A 17,056-nucleotide genomic window follows, 5' to 3' on the forward strand; every position below is an offset into this window, starting at 1 on the left:
CGTGAATTTCTATCCATACTTTTCTAGAATTTTTAGTTTTAATAACGGTCCAATTGTATAATTTTACCGGATATAGCTTTAATAAAAATTTATAAGATAACGATGCAAAATCCGGAGTTGGTGGTGAGGTTGTTGGTTTTTAGGGCACGGTTCTCAATGCTGAGGTGGACTGCTCGTGTGCTCCATACCTACCTATACTGATTGAGTAAGAGAATTTTAACTAACAAAATAATAGCAACAAAAATAAATATTTTTTATAAATTTTAGAGATTTATATAAACATTTTAAAAATTAAAATAACAGGAATTATTTAAACCTCAATTTTTTTATACATATCTTTAATGCGAATTGATTTGTCAGCTAATTTGACAGAACATTTCCGAAAGGGAGGACGTTGTTCTACGCCACGTCACCGGTTTCTTTGCTGCTAATTTACGCCTCCACGTTGCTAGCCTGACCTTCGAGCTTTTTCTTCAACCCGACAATCTAGCCATTAGCTAACCTTCTCCCTTGTTGGGGCGATCTTATCCCGTTTCATCCCTGCATCTTTTCCCGCTCTCTTCCCGGCTAATGTTCTCAGGTTCTTTACTACTTCTCGTACACAATGATCACTCACGTTATTCGTGGGAAAACGATTCGGACACTTGTTGTTTATGCATTATCTGTGTCTCTCGCACACGAACGATCGCTCGCGTTATTCGAGGGAAAACGATTCAGACACTTGTTGTTTATGCATTATCTGTGTGTAATTTGATTGGAATTCACGTGGTGACTGGTTTTCAATTGTTAGTTAGTGTTGGCTTTCATGCAAAGCGAAACAAGTTTTTGAGATTTTTGTCCATTTTTGGTCGTTGGATTTGATTTCATCCCATAGAATGCAGAGTGTGCTGTCTCCCGCTTAGTAGGGGAAATGTTACAGGTGGACGCGAAATGGGAATAGATTTCCGACGCGAACTTTGAGTTGTGGATTTGTGAGGATTTGACTTTTGTTATGTGAATTTTGTGATTAACTATGCTGTTTGATCGTTATTTTTAGCGATGTCTTTCTTTGCGAGGTTGAGAGTTCGGACTTCACTCCTCTTTCTATGATAGTGTACACGGTTTCATTTCTTCTTTCTTGTTGTTTGAGCTTGATACTAAAATTTTGATGTAGGCCTGATTTTGAAATTTTCTTTGCTCTGTTTCAATCATCCTTCAGATGTTGAAGTTCTAATCCATGAAGAAATATTTATTCACTATTATTATTATTATTTTGTCTTGATGCAGTTCATTGAGTCATCAATCATGCTGGGACATTCCAAGCTGGAGTGCTTGTTTCTTCGAATTGCACTTGCTTTGTGCATACTTATTAGCTGTCTGAGCTTTGGGAATGCAGGGATCACCAGTACATTCATTCGATCAGAATGGCCATCCATTGATATGCCTCTTGATAATGATGTATTTGCTATTCCAAAAGGTCACAATGCCCCTCAACAGGTAAGCTCTTGAGATTTTGGTGCCAATTACATTTTGCTTTGGAGCTACTCGTCTTTGGACTGGGCACTTTATGGAGAATAACAAAGATATCCCCATCACTTCCGTGTAGGTGCATATCACCCAGGGTGACTATGAAGGCAAGGCCGTTATTGTCTCATGGGTAACACCTGATGATCCAGGGCACAATAGTGTCCATTATGGTACTTCAGACGAAAGTTATGAGTTCACTGCAGAGGGAACAGTGACAAACTACACCTTTTATAAATACAAGTCTGGTTACATTCATCACTGTCATGTTGGTGACCTCAAGGTAACTGAATATAGTTTTATGATCGATGGAAATATTAATCTTACTTATAACTTCTAGCTGGTAATTGCATGCGAGAGTTCAGAGATTAAAAATTACCGGATATGCAAACTTCTTTTTTGTATCTTCACTTTCATTAGGCTCTCCCTCTCACTGATGGGAATGGTTTCTCGTCAGAAATTTGACACAAACGCATGCTTTTTTTGACATGGACCATAAAGCTAACTTAACATGCCATATATATGTTTGATTCCAAGATTATTGCAACTCCTTCCTCTCTTGACTAGACACACACTCTATCTCTCTGAAAATATGTTCCATTGATGAGTTTAATGGTTCCCCCTTGATCCAGTACAATACCAAGTATTATTACAAGATTGGGAGTGGTGATTCTGCTCGAAAATTCTGGTTTCAGACACCCCCAAAGATTGATCCTGATGCTTCTTACAAATTTGGGATAATTGGTGAGAGTTCTCTTTCTATGTGGAGCACTGATGTCGAAGTAGGTTTTCTAGCTTATTTTTGTAACTTAATCTTACATGTGCAGTGTTAATTATTGAACCGTTTCTGTTTCTTCTACATTTCTTCCTTTTCTCTTTCAGTTGTCCAACTATATATGATTTACTTGTACTCATGTCTACCTCAAATTAGATGGGTTAAGTAATTTAATGTTTTTACATGATACCATATGAAATTGAATATTAGTTGTATAATCGAAGAATTACACAACAAATTTCATTGATCATGTTTTCTAGAAGCTATTACTGAATGATTGATGAACTTTTCAACATCTGAGTTGATGAAACTATGGTAACCTTAATATCTGTAATTAAAGTACATGAATGTATTTACTTTTGATTTCCAAAATTGATTGATTATCATTAACAAAATATTCTCATGTTTATGTTTGTTGTATCTTGTTGACAAATTATAAATCATAATCAGAAATTTACCATTAAATTAAGAAATGAGGGTCATGGTACTAAATAATGTCACATGGGGCTTAGAAAATCAGTGGTTTCTCCTCTAAAGTGACTTTCGTATACTGTATGATATGTGCTTGGCTCCATCCCCCTCGGCAGTTTCCCTGAAGAAAAGTAAATCTTTTGTTAAACTTACCAAGTCTGCTGGTTCTCTTTTCGACGTACGTTTCATCTTGTTCAATCTACTTTTGCATCCAGTAAATTTTTGCAACATAATGTAGTATATTAGATACTAGGTAGGTTGCATGGACATTCATGGAAATAAAAAAAATTACATCTAGTAGACTTTTGCGTCATTATTTATTTAACCTGTTGCTTCAACTAACTAGCTATTTATGCTCTAGGTGATTTGGGCCAGACATTCAATTCTCTTTCTACTCTACAGCATTATATGAAGAGTGGTGGGCAGACAGTATTGTTTCTTGGAGATCTCTCTTATGCTGACAGGTATCAATTTAATGACGTTGGTCTAAGATGGGATTCATGGGGTCGATTTGCGGAGCAAAGTGCAGCATATCAACCTTGGATTTGGTCTGCTGGAAATCATGAAATAGAGTACATGCCTTACATGGTAAAAGTTAAAACAATTTGATTCAATCATTGAACAATGATATTTCAATTCCAGCTTAGTAATTATATTATTTAGCAATACTTTCCTTGTTTAGTGTTGTTTGCACATTTCCGTCACACGTAAATATTTTACACTACATTATTATTCTATGTGGATATGTAATATGGTATTTACGTAATCTGTATAAATAAGTTTTCTTCTGAATTTAAATACTGAATCTGCCTCTGATTTACTGGCCTGAAAGATGGGGAAAATATTTTGTCCTGCTAATTCAGAACATATGTTGTTATATAATTTCCTAAATGCTCGAAGTTCACTCGGCTCTGTGTTGGAATTAACTTTAGACTTACTCAGCTTCATTAAGAATTGAGTCAACTAATTGTAATGTTTATCATGTTTTTTTTCTTTGATATGATTCCTTTTTCTATTTTTAGGGTGAAGTTGAACCTTTCAAATCCTACATTCATCGATATCTGACACCTTATTTAGCATCCAAAAGCAGCAGTCCTCTTTGGTATGCAATCAGGCGGGCATCAGCTCATATTATAGTGTTATCTGCCTACTCTCCATTTGGTAAATACTAAATATACATATTCTTGCTTTGCACGACTAGTCAACTTCTTTAATAGTTGCTGCTCTTTATGTAGGAAGTTCTCGTTCCTTTCATTTCCTTCTTATTTGTACATCAACATTAGGTTTGCACTTAATTACTAATTACTACCAGAATTGAAGATCCAGAGGTTTTTTAGTTAATTTTTTCTTTCCTTTCTTTCCGTTTAAATTTTTTTTATTTTTTGGTTGTGGGGTTGTTTGGGTCCCCATAATTGTACCCTTACAAGACAGTATTGTTGCTTTTAAACATGTATTTGACAAATTGGAAAGATAGGTTAGAACATCACGGAGAGAGTTCCAATCACTTCAACTTCTTTACAAAATGGATCTAATGACGTTGGTTTTGTCTAATGAGCGTCAAACTTTGGCAGCTTTAACTGTTGGAGGAATTGTTGCTCTTGTATGTCTTTTGCATGTAGATGATATTGTAGCTCCAATTGGTGTTTGAAAGTTGTTCACTTCATAGACCGAATTTGGATAGTTGACATGATCATCAGTATATGCCATTCTCAAATCCACGTGATTAAGCTATTGAACTGTCGAGTTTAAGCATTTCCCATGCAACAAGTTTTTCTGTTTAAGAATGTTGAGTAGCTAAACTTTGCAGATCTACCCTAGCATTTGAAAGGTCATGTGCCCAACAAGATAACCAGTTCAAACACCGCAACTGAGGATTGATTCCATTTTCCTTCATGTAACCGTGGCATGCGTAGTTCAGTCTAGCTTTAAAGTAAACTAAAGAAAATTTAACATGTTAGTTTCTAGCTAATTTGAACACTTAGACAGGCACTTGGATAATGAGCTTATGTCCCGTATTATCTTATTTTTTCCTTTAATCTTTTGTGAAGGCTACCGACTTTCAAGTTTTTGCCCTTTAGAAACTTTACAATTATTTATTTCAGTGAAGTACACACCTCAATGGCACTGGCTTCGTGAGGAGTTGGGAAGGGTTGATCGGGAGAAGACGCCATGGTTGATTGTTCTTATGCATGTTCCAATCTACAATAGTAATGAAGCACATTTCCAGGAGGGTGAAAGTATGCAATCAGTATTTGAAAGCTGGTTCGTGAAGTACAGAGTTGATGTTGTCTTTGCTGGTCATGTCCATGCTTATGAACGATCGGTATGTTGCTCTTTCCTTTTTAAGCCATATGGTGGTTATTTCTACCGTAGATTGGAACAATTTTTTCTGGTGTGCAACATTGTTAGACAAATGCTTATGTTTACCTTGTTGCTTTGTTAAATAAATGCTTATACCACAGTTGTCTTATTTGGATTCGATTTTTATTTCCCTCCTTTTTTCCTTCTTATTTTTAGTATCGCATCTCAAGTGTCAACTACAATGTAAGTGGTGATCATCACACCATAGCAGACAAATCAGCCCCTGTTTACATCACAGTTGGAGATGGCGGTAACCAGGAAGGTCTTGCTGGAAGGTAAAATTTATTAGCATTCACTAAATTCGTTCATTGGTGTAGATTGTGACATTCAATATGTCTAACGTGGGTTATGGTCTGTCCATCTGTATTAGGTTTAAAGATCCACAACCAGAGTACTCAGCATTTAGAGAAGCCAGCTATGGGCATTCAACTTTGGAAATCAAAAATAGGACTCATGCATTTTACCACTGGAACCGAAATGATGATGGGAAGAAAGTGGCAACAGATGAATTCATACTACACAATCAATACTGGTTAGTGCACTTTTAAAACATTCAAGGCTCCACATAAAACATTCAAGTTTTCATCGAGAAAAAGAGACAGGATTAGGGAAAAAGGAGACCTCAACATAAGGAGTCAAAAACAAAAACCTATGTTACAGATATAAGAAAAATCTCCAATCAATCATAACTACAACTTCAATGGTAAAGAAACAGGAAAGCAATTGTTCTGCAAGTGACTTGCCGACTTGTGTGTAATGGAAGGGGATCAAAAGTGAAGATATTATTGTCTTCACCTCTTTAGTTTACAAGTAAAATTGATTTCAATTCTTGCTTCATTTGAGATGTGTTAGACTAAATGATTTTGTCTATTCCTGGATCTCCCTTTACTAGGCATCTCTTCAGAATCCAAGCAAATAAAGTTGTTTGCTCTTTCTGAAGAGATAAATTAGAAAGAAAAACATACCATCTCGAGAACAATTTTCTACCCTCTGGTCTTTTCTCCCGCTTATTCCCCTCGGCTTTTCTGTAAAGGTACAAGCACATATTTAACCACGCGGTAATCATAACGCAAGCGCATTCCATATTACATCTAATCAAACGGCTCATATAAACTTGATGCAGTTTGTGAAATCTCTTGCCATTGATAATTAAGACATGTTCGCATGTGCAGGGGACGTAACCATCGAAGGAGAAAACTGAAGAAACATATTCAGATGGTGATTGATGAAGCATGACCTCTTGAAATTTTAGCCATTAAGCGCCTGAGGTACAATAGCTTGATACTGCTTGTGTGAGGAAGTACACTTATAATATGCGTCTGTTTTATTGAGATGTTTAGCTCTTATCTCTGGCTTTTCAAATGGGTTCACTAGTTTGGGAATGTAATAATGTTTCGATGGATCTAAAACAGTTTATGGATAGCTTTGCCTATATTTTCAGAGGTCAGCTTTTGAGATGAACAGGCCATGCCCGGTGGCTATTAATATCTTTTAGTAATCCCAAGGAAACTTCCCAATATTTCTCAATTGAAATGATGAATGGAAGTTAACATGGCAATAAGGTAAAAATTGAAAGAAGACATGGTGACAATATCTCCGACCCAATTTCAACTATACACAAAATTAAAATTATTGTCATTATTTACCATTTCAATTGCAATATCAATTTTTAATATCATTTGCCATCAAATTGGGAATAACCCCCCTTTTTTACAATGGTACACAAGTGTTGTTGACTTCAATTCTAGAGAAGTTGAAGGAAAAGAAAAACTCTAAATTAATAGGTGATTCACCTATTAAAACAGAGATGAATGATATCTGTTGGAGGTGAAAACTCTAATGACAGGGGTAACTAAGTAAAGCATCAAAGGTGGAAAGACTCTGAAGAAGTGAGGTGAACTTCTAAATGACATGGTAAATTGATGAAATCACAGTGGGTCACCTCTGGGGGTTTCCAACACAATACACCTTTTTAAGGTAATCTTGCCTTCTTCTGTGACATATAATTTGCTCTTATTGACCACAGCTGCTCCCCAACAAATTTCATGTCTGGTCGTTCCGCTCGTACCGGTGCTGCACATTGGATTGCCAATTTGAACATTTTGATGACAATCTCTGCGTCAACAGTTTCCTCCATTGAAGGATCTAAGGTTTCCAGAATTTTGTTTTCACTATACTTGTTGAAAGCCTGCAACGAATCAAGGTAAAACAAGAAGCGATTTCAGAAACGATGAGTAAAAAGTGCATTCGAAACTTGAAAGGTTTCTTAAGAAAATGATTAGAATGTTTAACTCACCCATCTTATTGTGACCCGCTCATCAGGAGGCCTCTTAACTTCCAATGGACGGCGTCCTGTTAGAATTTCTACGAGTAAAATCCCAAACGAGTAGACATCACTCTTGGTAGTAAGTTGATAAGTCTTCATATACTCTGGGTCAAGGTAACCAACAGTTCCTTTCACCTGAGTTGAAATGTGCGTTTGATCTGTACTCAATGTTCCAAGCCTTGCAAATCCAAAATCCGCCACCTTTGCTCTCATGTTTTCGGTAAGAAGAATGTTGGTAGACTTAACATCTCTGTGAATAATTTGCTTCTCTATTGTCAACAAGAAAAAAAAGGTTAACTGGCTGGACAGCAGAAAATATCCAATAAGATAACCCTAAACAAAGCTTGGGACTAGTGGTCAATAAGGTAATAATAAAAGTTTTCAAGCCATGGTAGCCACCAAACTAGGATTTAATGACCTAAAAGTTCTCTTGGTAGGGTCAGGTCAGGTGGTTGTCATGAGTGTGAGATCTCACATCGGTTGGGAGGAGAACGAAACATAGATAGTGTGAGATCTCACATCGGTTGGGAGGAGAACGAAACATTCTTTATAAGACTGTAGAAATCTCTCCCTAGCATACGCGTTTAAAACCTTGAGGGGAAGTCTGGAAGGAAAAACCCAAAGAGGACAATATTTGGGTGGGCTTGAGTCATTATAAATGGTACCAAAGCCAGACACGGGGCGACGTGCCAACGAGGAGGCTGAGTCTCGAAGGGGGGTGGACACGAGGCGGTATGCCAGTAAGGACACTGGGCCCCAAAGGTGGTGGATTGGGGGGTCTCACATCGATTGAAGAAGGGAACGAGTATCAACAAGAACGCTGGACCCTGAAGGGGAGTGGATTGTGAGATCCCACATTGGTTAGGGAGGAGAACAAAACATTGTTTATAAGGGTGTGGAAGCCTCTTCCGGGCGGATTTTAAAACCTTAAGGGGAAGCCCAGAAGGAAAAGCCCAAAGAGGACAATATCTGCTAGCAATGGGATTAGGCCATTAGAGATAATTGAGGAGTGTGCAAGTTGGCTCCACACTAACGGTTGTAAAAATAATATTCTTACCAAGGACTTTGAGCAGTAATTGCAGATCCACAAAAATCTTCTCTTAAAAGAATTTTTTTAAAATAAATATTATTTGGGACATAAAATAATTGCTAATTAAACAAACTCTTCAATAGATGTTAAAATATACACACAATCAAATGGATGTGCTGCGTTAGTAATTATGTCCACTTTCAAAGTTGGCCCTTCCTGATATCAAAAAAATGACTGACATTTATAAGCCGACTAATGAAAAAGATTCTAACCTGCATACATGTGGAGGTAAGTTAGTCCATGAGCAATGTCAATGGCAATTTCAAGTCTCTGATTAAAATCCAATATTTTTCCATGCACGCCTACAATGATAAAAGCGCAGTCATGAGCCTTAAAGAAGCCATCAGAGTTAAACAACAGTTTAATTTTTGGTCTTCCATAGGGTAGAAACATTACCATCCAAGTGTTCTCTAAGAGTACCATTTCCTACATATTCCGTAATGATAATGCGCTCATTTCCATGATCAACATGGCCTAGCAGCTTAACCAGACTCCGATGATCAATTTTGGACAGTAATTCTACTTCACTGCTAAAGTCAGTTCGTGAATTCTCGAACAGTTCCTGCAAAATAATTGTGTTAGAGATGCTGTTACTGTTCTCAGAAACAAGGGCTTGAGATTTTACATAGAATTTGGGATTTTACATATCCTATCATCACAAAAATAGCATAAAAATTTGGTACTTGCCTTTTTCGAACGTTTTATGGCAACTACATGCCCATTTTCTAGTTGTGCTTTGTAGACAGTTCCAAAACCTCCTTCGCCTATGCGCAGAGCTGGGGAGAAATCTTGAGTTGCTCTAGCTACTTGGCTCATGTTGAGATGTACAGATCCAAGCCGTTTGAATCTGGGAGATGGGGAATATCTAGGACTAGGTGGTACTCGAAGTGGACTGGCTGGAACCTTTTCAGGAGCAGGGTTCATCACTTCAATGGAGGCTGAATGAACTGCAAGAAAGAATTTATAACTCAATTTCAAGAACATTTGACGCTCACCAGGTAATGTCAAGGAAGGGCAGTGCCTTTGTCAAAAAAGGACACAAAATGCACAATTTAAACATACTGCATTCATTGACATGTAGAGAAGAAGAATGAGTGACTGAAGAGTAAATAAAAATGTTCCTCTTCTCGATTTCCCCGTGCGTATGCTAGGGCGGTTTCCACACCTTTATAAGGAATACTTCGTTCCCGTTTCCAACCGATGTGGGATCTCACAATCTACCCCCTTGGGGGGCCTAACGTCCTTGCTGGCAGACCTCCCAGTGTTTGGCTCGGATACTATTTGTAACAGCCCAAAGCTTGTCCTTTTAAGTTTCCCCTCAAAGTTTCAAAACCGGTATCTTAGGGAGAGGTTTCTACACCCTTATAAGGAATTCTTTGTTCCCCTCTCCAATCGATGTGGGATCTCACAATCCACCCCTCTTGGGGGCCAGCGTGATCGCTGGCACACCTCCTGGTGTTCGGCTCTAATACCATTTGTAACAGCTCAAGCCCACCGCTACCAGATATTGTCCTTTTTAGGCTTTCCCTTCAAAATTTAGAAAACGCGTATGCTAGGGAGAGGTTTTCACACTCTTGTAAGGAATGCTTCGTTCCCCTCTCCCGCCGATGTGGGATCTCACAATCCACTCCCTAGCAAATATTGTCCTTTTTGGACCTTTCCTTCTAGGTTTTCCCTTAAAGTTTCTAAATGCATATGCTAGGGAGAGGTTTCTACACCCTTATGAGGAATGCTTCGTTCTCCTCTCCAACCGATGTAGAATCTCACAAGGTAAGGTAGAATCTTTAACTAACAATACTCCTATCATCATAAACGGCAAGAAATTCATATAGAACCAATGACTCACCTGATGGTTGTTCTATTTCAATGCCTCTTTGAACTGTGCGTCTCCTCTTTCGATAAAAACAAGGACAGAGAACACCAAAACATAAAACGAATGTTCCAGTTACTACCATTCCAATATTTTGGGGGGTTGCCAAAGATTTCCCATCCTGTTTTTCTCTACGATGAGGATAATCACCATCTTTAAGGTTAGTGTATTCCTCCTCCCTTTCTTCCCTTAACAGTTTCCTTGATGTTTTAACTGAAATATCACCTGCAAAAAAGTTGCATTTGAAACCCCTGATTCCATCCGAAACCGAGTAAGGAATCTGATGAGCACTTGAAACCCCTGATTCCATCATAAACTCATGAGCATATACTCTTGGCGATAGGGCCAGCAACACGCCCATGACGGCCGCTATTATTGATGACATAACAAGAAGATCAGCCATCTTTGGAAATCAAACCCTAAGAAAGCGATCAAGACTATTTAATCAATTTATTCCATCCCGATCACCAGAGCTGAGACGAATAGCAACAATTTTCCAAAGTCACTCCCAAATTGCCCTAGTTCAACAGCACCAAAACTTACCGGAACTCGGAGAAACGATCTAAACTCACTTCACGAATCGCCAACACTCAGAGGCCAACCAAATGAAGCTCCGATCAGAATAACAGCAGGAAGAATCCCATCGGCGGCGAAGCTAACAATCGAGCGAAAAACAACGAATCGCAAGGCAATAGCCAATAGCAACAACAAAGAATCGTCGAGAGAGAAGGCGATGTACCATAGATAAATGGAGTTGGAAGCGATAGGCTTGGATAAAGTTGACCGCTCGGAAAACACCATTTCCTCAACAATCCTTTGCTCCAGTAGTTGATTTGAACATAAATTTCGTCGCTTCGTCAAACTCCTGTGATATTTTCCAGATGATTAATAAATACAAAAAATGTTACATCCATTTCAAATCAACGGCCAGGATCGAGGTTGACTGGACTCCAGTAGTTGTTTTCATGATTAAGTGGATTGTTCTTCATCTTGACGCGGCTGCAGCAGAGTCGATCAGATAGTTGGAATTTTATCCAATAATAATGAAAGTATTTAATTATTATTCATAAGGCAATTCCATTAACGGTCAAAATGATGAAATGTTTTGGTAATTAACTTTGACACGTAGTATTTATTAATTATATGACTCGACCAACTAGAAAGAATGTTATTTATTCAAATTTCGTAATTAACTTTTTTATTTTTATTTTGAGTTTTCTCAAAACTTAACTTGTTTAAAAAAATAAAAATAAGAAAATTATATATATATATATATATATATATATATATATATATATATATATATATAAAGAGTATTTATATACTTAACTTTAGAAATTAAAAAAAGAAAGTAAAATAGTTATATAATAGAGCTTTAATTTTAATTTTAACTTAAAGAACAAGTAGCAATTATTTACAGGCCAGACTTCCCGTAGTCCAATGGGCTCATATTAATCTCCAGGCAGAAGCCCAACAAACACCGTGAAATAGCCCAACGAGTAGTTTACAGGCCAGACTTCCCGTAGTCCAATGGGCTCATATTAATTTCCAGGCAGAAGCCCAACAAATATCGTGAAACAGCCCAACAAGTAGTTTGCGGGCCAGACTTTCCGAAGTCCAATGGGCTTTTAATAATTTCCAGGCAGAGGCCCAACAAACATCGTAAATAAAAACAACTAATAAAAAAATGACTCCTACCATAATCTAGGGCCATTTATTTATTGTTAATATAATAACCCAAATTTCAAATCATATATAATAGAAACATAGAAATCTAACAGAATATTTTTAATAAATTATATAGATCACATTCTCAAATTAGAGTTCTTTAAAAGAAAATTATTTATTATCTTAGAAATTACAAATAAATAAATAGAAATTTACTAAAAACCAAATACATTTAGTTAACATGAAATTATGCAATATATATATATATATATGTTATGTCAAGATGTAAAATATAAATATAGGTAATTATATACCATCATTTATTAGTACATAAGTACGTTATTTTATTTTTGTTATGTTTCCCATATCTTAAATTACTAAAATATCATACAAATGGAAATGTCTATTTCATAAAAATCTTAAATTCTCACAAAATAAATTGATGGTGTCAAGTTGTATTCAACATTATCTTATAATATTTGTTTGCTTTGTTCTTTTTTTAATTTTGTTGTCGTGATAGAGATGGATAAAGCTATTCTAGAGAATAATCAATTCATACAAAAATTTGAAATATCTTAAATTATAACTAACTATTTGATAATAAAACTATATAAAATCTGACCTGTGGTGATATATTTTGATTATACTCTTCAAACCCTAATTATTTAGGGTTTAGCTACCCATCAATTAAATAATTTATTTGAATATTAAAAGGAAATAAACAATGCCCATTTAATCAATATTCTTATAAAAATTAACATTACATAATTTCAAACGACTTTCAGTATTAATACGAGAATTCGTGTCTTAGATTGACATTTTTTTATCGAAAAAATGAGAATAAAAATTAAAACTACATTAGAAAGATATTTTATTAGATGAACTATATTCATGGTAATAGATCAATTTATTAATTATGGCCGTATATATACAAATCTAAAATCATGTTCGAATATCACAATCCATGATGTAATTGTGTCTCGAAAAAGTTATAGAGTATGATGACTAATTTAAGTGAAGGAGAATGTCACAACCATAATATAAAGAGAGTAGGTTGTGACCCTCAAATTGAGACAAACAAAGTTGCAACACTTCAAAGACGCTCATTCAGCCACACAAGAGCTAAATAGAATAATGAAATAATCAGGAGGACGATGGATCATCAAACACACCCTATAACGTGTGCAATTAAGGAAAAATGAGACATAAATAAGATAGAGACAATGAGTAGACAAGAGAGTTACAGATAGACTTGTTACACGAACTCGCAACAAGTGGGAGACATTACATTTTGTTGATCAGCCATCTCCAATTGCTTGTCACAAAAATTTCAAAGTATATCCATATATATAGATATTGATGGATAAAGATGAAAGAGAGAGTAAGTAATGCAAAAAAAAAAGAGTAAATATGAAAAAGTGATATTTTTTAAGGAAATATTAGTGTATATGGAGGGCAAAGGAAAGGGATTGTGTGACATTTCACATTCACTCATTCGTTTGCAGGCAGAACCACCGAGTGAGGGTTATCCAGAACAGGAGACCAGGGTTTAATTTCGCCGACTTAAATATCAAATATTTCAGCTCTTTCTTTCAATTTCTTTTTAAGTTTTTTTTTTTTTAAATAAATGTAAATAATAATAATAATAATAAATAAAGAAGAAGAAGAAGACACTGGAGTTTGGGCTCTCATTTTCTAAGATGCCCATCGAATCGAATAAAATTGCACTTTTCCCCTTTTCCACCAACTTCTCACATACACTCACCTTTTTACTATTCCTGTCTTTTTCTTTTTCTTTTCTGATACAGACACTGTATATATCACTCAAAAGTTTGAATAGTTCTCAAAATAATATAAGTTAAGAATAAGAAATAAAATTGGAATCGAAGACATTGACAATAAAATAGGATACAAGCTACTAACTAATATCTACGAATATAAACTAATTAAACTTTGACAATAAAATAAAATATACTACTCATCCGATACGAATATTTAAGATATATTCTATAACTAATATATTTTTCAAATATTAACTACGGATATCTTGATTAATTTAAACTAGCAATAAGTTGCACTAAATTATGACAAAAACTTTAATTTTTTTCCTCTTATATCTTTTCATGAAACATTTTGTCTTATCTAAAAGTAAAAAAAAAAAGCTATCGATCCAAATTCACCTTTTTCAATCTAAATAGAAATATAGAAAACAAAGGATCTTATTATGACTTAAAACGTAAATTTAAAATGCATTACCACGACATTAATTGATATGTGCTTTTTTTTTCTTTCTTTTTTTTTGAGATTATTCAAAATCATTTAAATTTTTATAATGTAATATTTAAGTACAACCACAACCTTTCTTAGAAATTTAAACCAAAAAAAACATGACCATAACTTTGGTTGGACTTAATTTTCAACCATATATTCATTAATATATTAACAACCTTAGGTAAGTTAATTGAATATTTTTTTTTTAGTATAACGAGTTAAGTGGAATGATATTAATATTTTAAGAAAAGTTAAATAATGTCAATAAATTAATGGGCTAGGTGTACATAAACGAGCGACGTGTTGCGTTGAAAAAGGTGACGATCATTAAAAGTAATTACTCGAATAAAATATAAAATAGTATTTTAAATTTCAATGTGCAATCAAACTTAAACTGGGACCGCTCTAATTTGGATTATTTCCACTCACTTTTCTTTTTTTAAAATAAAGCACTTTTTTCTTCCCCATGTGAGTTCGGAATTTGGATCTAGGAATAATATTCTTTTATTATTCCTATATTTATATATTATTTATTTGTTTATTTATGAAATTTTGAATCTCGAATAAATACGTGTTAATTGTTCTTGAATCAGGCTCGAATTGAATAATATTTTTATAATATATTATATATTTATTATTTTTTAAGTCACGAGTGTTAAAGATTAATAATATAAACGAAATTACTGACAATTTATTAGTATTTTAGATGTTATAATAAGGTTCGTGTTTAAGGTCAAAATGGTAAAATATAAGTGTGAGATAAACAATGACTTACAACCAAATGTTTAACTGAATTGTTAGGACAAAAACAAAATATTTATGATTGTGGTGACTAAATTAAAAATTAAATCAAACCTATGATGATGAAGTGATTTAACAAAAGAAAAAGGAGGTTAATAAAGGTCCTCTTAGAGTTAGAGAGTCAAATAAGGACACGTAAGGGACCTTTGCCACGTCGGATCCAATGGAGAGACGAGTCAATTTGTGATGATGACTTGCATAGAAATCTCACACGGTGTGTTGTCATGTTCAACATATTCAGACGTGTTTGAATTATGCGACACTCAAGTAAAGAAAAAGTATATGAACGAATGAAGATCACGTCCGAATGAGAGTAAGATGCACATTCTTTCTCGGTGGCTCAATCATAAAAACTTCATTGGTAAACGTGTTTTACTTTGAGAAATTCTATGTTGGGTGACCTCATAGGGATTGTGATGCATGTGAGTGAGGACAAAACATGTTGGAAAGGCTCGTGTGGGTATGTGGGAATAATCTTCACTCTTAAGAAACAAGAATAGGTAATCTGACCATGTCACAGAGGTTGTAGGAAAATGTCAGAGTCATCGAGTGTCGAATCCATATTCTAAATTTTGATCCAAATCCTGGGTATGAGGCGTTACAAGTTATCACTTAGATCCATAGGTGTTGCAAAGCTAAGAAGGACCACATTTTGTAGGGAGTCCAAAAGGACCACTCTATCATATCGTTAGTTTATACCTAATATTGTGCGTGAATCTTATTGATGTGAGAACAAACGTCTAGACCTGCTGACTTGACTCTTCTAAATCTATTTAGATAATTCACGTCTTCACTCTGTCTTTTAATGTTTTATTTTTCTTTGACTATTTTTATAAATAAAAAGTTTAAATATATAAGATTATGTATGGCTTCAACCACGAAGGATGCCAAAATGCCCTAAAAAAGTCGGAATATATTCGGGAACAAATCTTTTCTACCTTTCTTGAAAGAGCATTATAGCCTCTTTGTTCGTGTAATTAAATCTTTACCTACCTTTCTTGAAAGAGCTTTATTCGAAAAGTGAAAATACTTTAATTTTCTCCGTTCATTTCATTTAACTAACATCACAAACTACAAATATTTTATGATTTTTTAATAATCAGTTTAATTAAATGAAAAAATGAAGAACAATATAGTTAAAATGGCTGGTCATTCGAATTTATTAAAAAAAAATGCAAAAGTATTACTTAAAAGATTAAAGATAAAGTTCACATGAATTAAAATTTGTCACACTCAAAAATTTGAAAGGTTTGGCATCGGTCAGAATGCCCCATCATTCTCAAAACTGGAGCAATTAGGTTGTTTTGTTTGGATTTATTTGACTCCTTCGTTGCATGTCATTTTATTGTGAAAACAATTGTTCGAGTTGTATTTTAAAATCTTAGGAGAATATTTAATCGGATATATAAATAGTTAATTAGGCAACATAAATTAATTACTTCTCCATAATTTCCATATTAAAATTCTAAATTTTAGAAATATTTTTTAATACATAAAATTTGTTTGACTGAGTGGTCCAAGACCCAGACTCAAGTTTCGGTAAGAACTCGAATCAAATACATATGACATGAAAATCAACCTAACATGGGTCATTTTGAAAAAATTTAAATAAATTATTTTGATTTAAAATTTTAAATGGGTAAAATTAGCGAGAATGGTCCATTGATCTAAAGCACCAAACTCAATTGAACAAATAAATTATTTTGATTTAAAATTTTAAATAGGTAAAATTAGCGAGAATGGTCCACTATCTAAAGCACCAAACTCAATTGAACTCAATTTTAGTTCTAATTTTAAAATTCTCTTATAATAAGAGATTAAATTAAAATTTTCATAAACAAGAATAAACCAACATGATATGTTATATTTATGTGTGTGGTCGAAATGACAACACATTTATTTGCAAAAAGAAATGACAAT

At 34.6% G+C, this 17,056-nt stretch overlaps 2 protein-coding genes across 5 annotated transcripts; one reads left to right on the forward strand and one right to left on the reverse strand.

Annotated features, from left to right (window-relative positions):
- Window positions 1-385: 385 nt before the first annotated feature.
- Window positions 386-6,626, forward strand: LOC111436807 (bifunctional purple acid phosphatase 26-like). Of its 2 annotated transcripts, none has more exons than XM_023074556.1 (10): window positions 386-580; window positions 1,267-1,476; window positions 1,586-1,786; window positions 2,136-2,247; window positions 3,111-3,337; window positions 3,772-3,910; window positions 4,852-5,072; window positions 5,267-5,385; window positions 5,481-5,642; window positions 6,283-6,626. In XM_023074556.1, the coding sequence occupies exons 2-10, from the start codon at window positions 1,285-1,287 to the stop codon at window positions 6,344-6,346; spliced, it is 1,437 nt and encodes a 478-aa protein (XP_022930324.1). In that variant the 5' UTR covers window positions 386-580; window positions 1,267-1,284; the 3' UTR covers window positions 6,347-6,626. The 2 variants fall into 2 exon arrangements, with proteins under 2 accessions (XP_022930324.1, XP_022930333.1); XM_023074565.1 differs by lacking the exon at window positions 386-580 and adding an exon at window positions 1,033-1,055.
- Window positions 6,627-6,758: 132 nt separating this feature from the next.
- Window positions 6,759-11,393, reverse strand: LOC111436788 (calmodulin-binding receptor-like cytoplasmic kinase 3). 3 transcript variants are annotated; one of them, XM_023074543.1, is made up of 8 exons: window positions 11,136-11,393; window positions 10,940-11,051; window positions 10,373-10,815; window positions 9,214-9,473; window positions 8,923-9,088; window positions 8,739-8,828; window positions 7,407-7,705; window positions 6,759-7,298 (listed from the first exon to the last, which is right to left on the reverse strand). In XM_023074543.1, exons 3-8 carry the CDS (start codon window positions 10,797-10,799, stop codon window positions 7,083-7,085), a joined length of 1,458 nt encoding a protein of 485 aa, XP_022930311.1. In that variant the 5' UTR covers window positions 10,800-10,815; window positions 10,940-11,051; window positions 11,136-11,393; the 3' UTR covers window positions 6,759-7,082. The 3 variants fall into 3 exon arrangements, with proteins under 3 accessions (XP_022930311.1, XP_022930303.1, XP_022930295.1); XM_023074535.1 differs by having other exon boundaries at window positions 10,373-11,051; XM_023074527.1 differs by having other exon boundaries at window positions 10,940-11,393.
- Window positions 11,394-17,056: the final 5,663 nt, after the last annotated feature.

Source organism: Cucurbita moschata, unplaced genomic scaffold (genome assembly GCF_002738365.1).
Source record: "Cucurbita moschata cultivar Rifu unplaced genomic scaffold, Cmos_1.0 Cmo_Scf00003, whole genome shotgun sequence".
Lineage (NCBI taxonomy): Eukaryota > Viridiplantae > Streptophyta > Magnoliopsida > Cucurbitales > Cucurbitaceae > Cucurbita > Cucurbita moschata.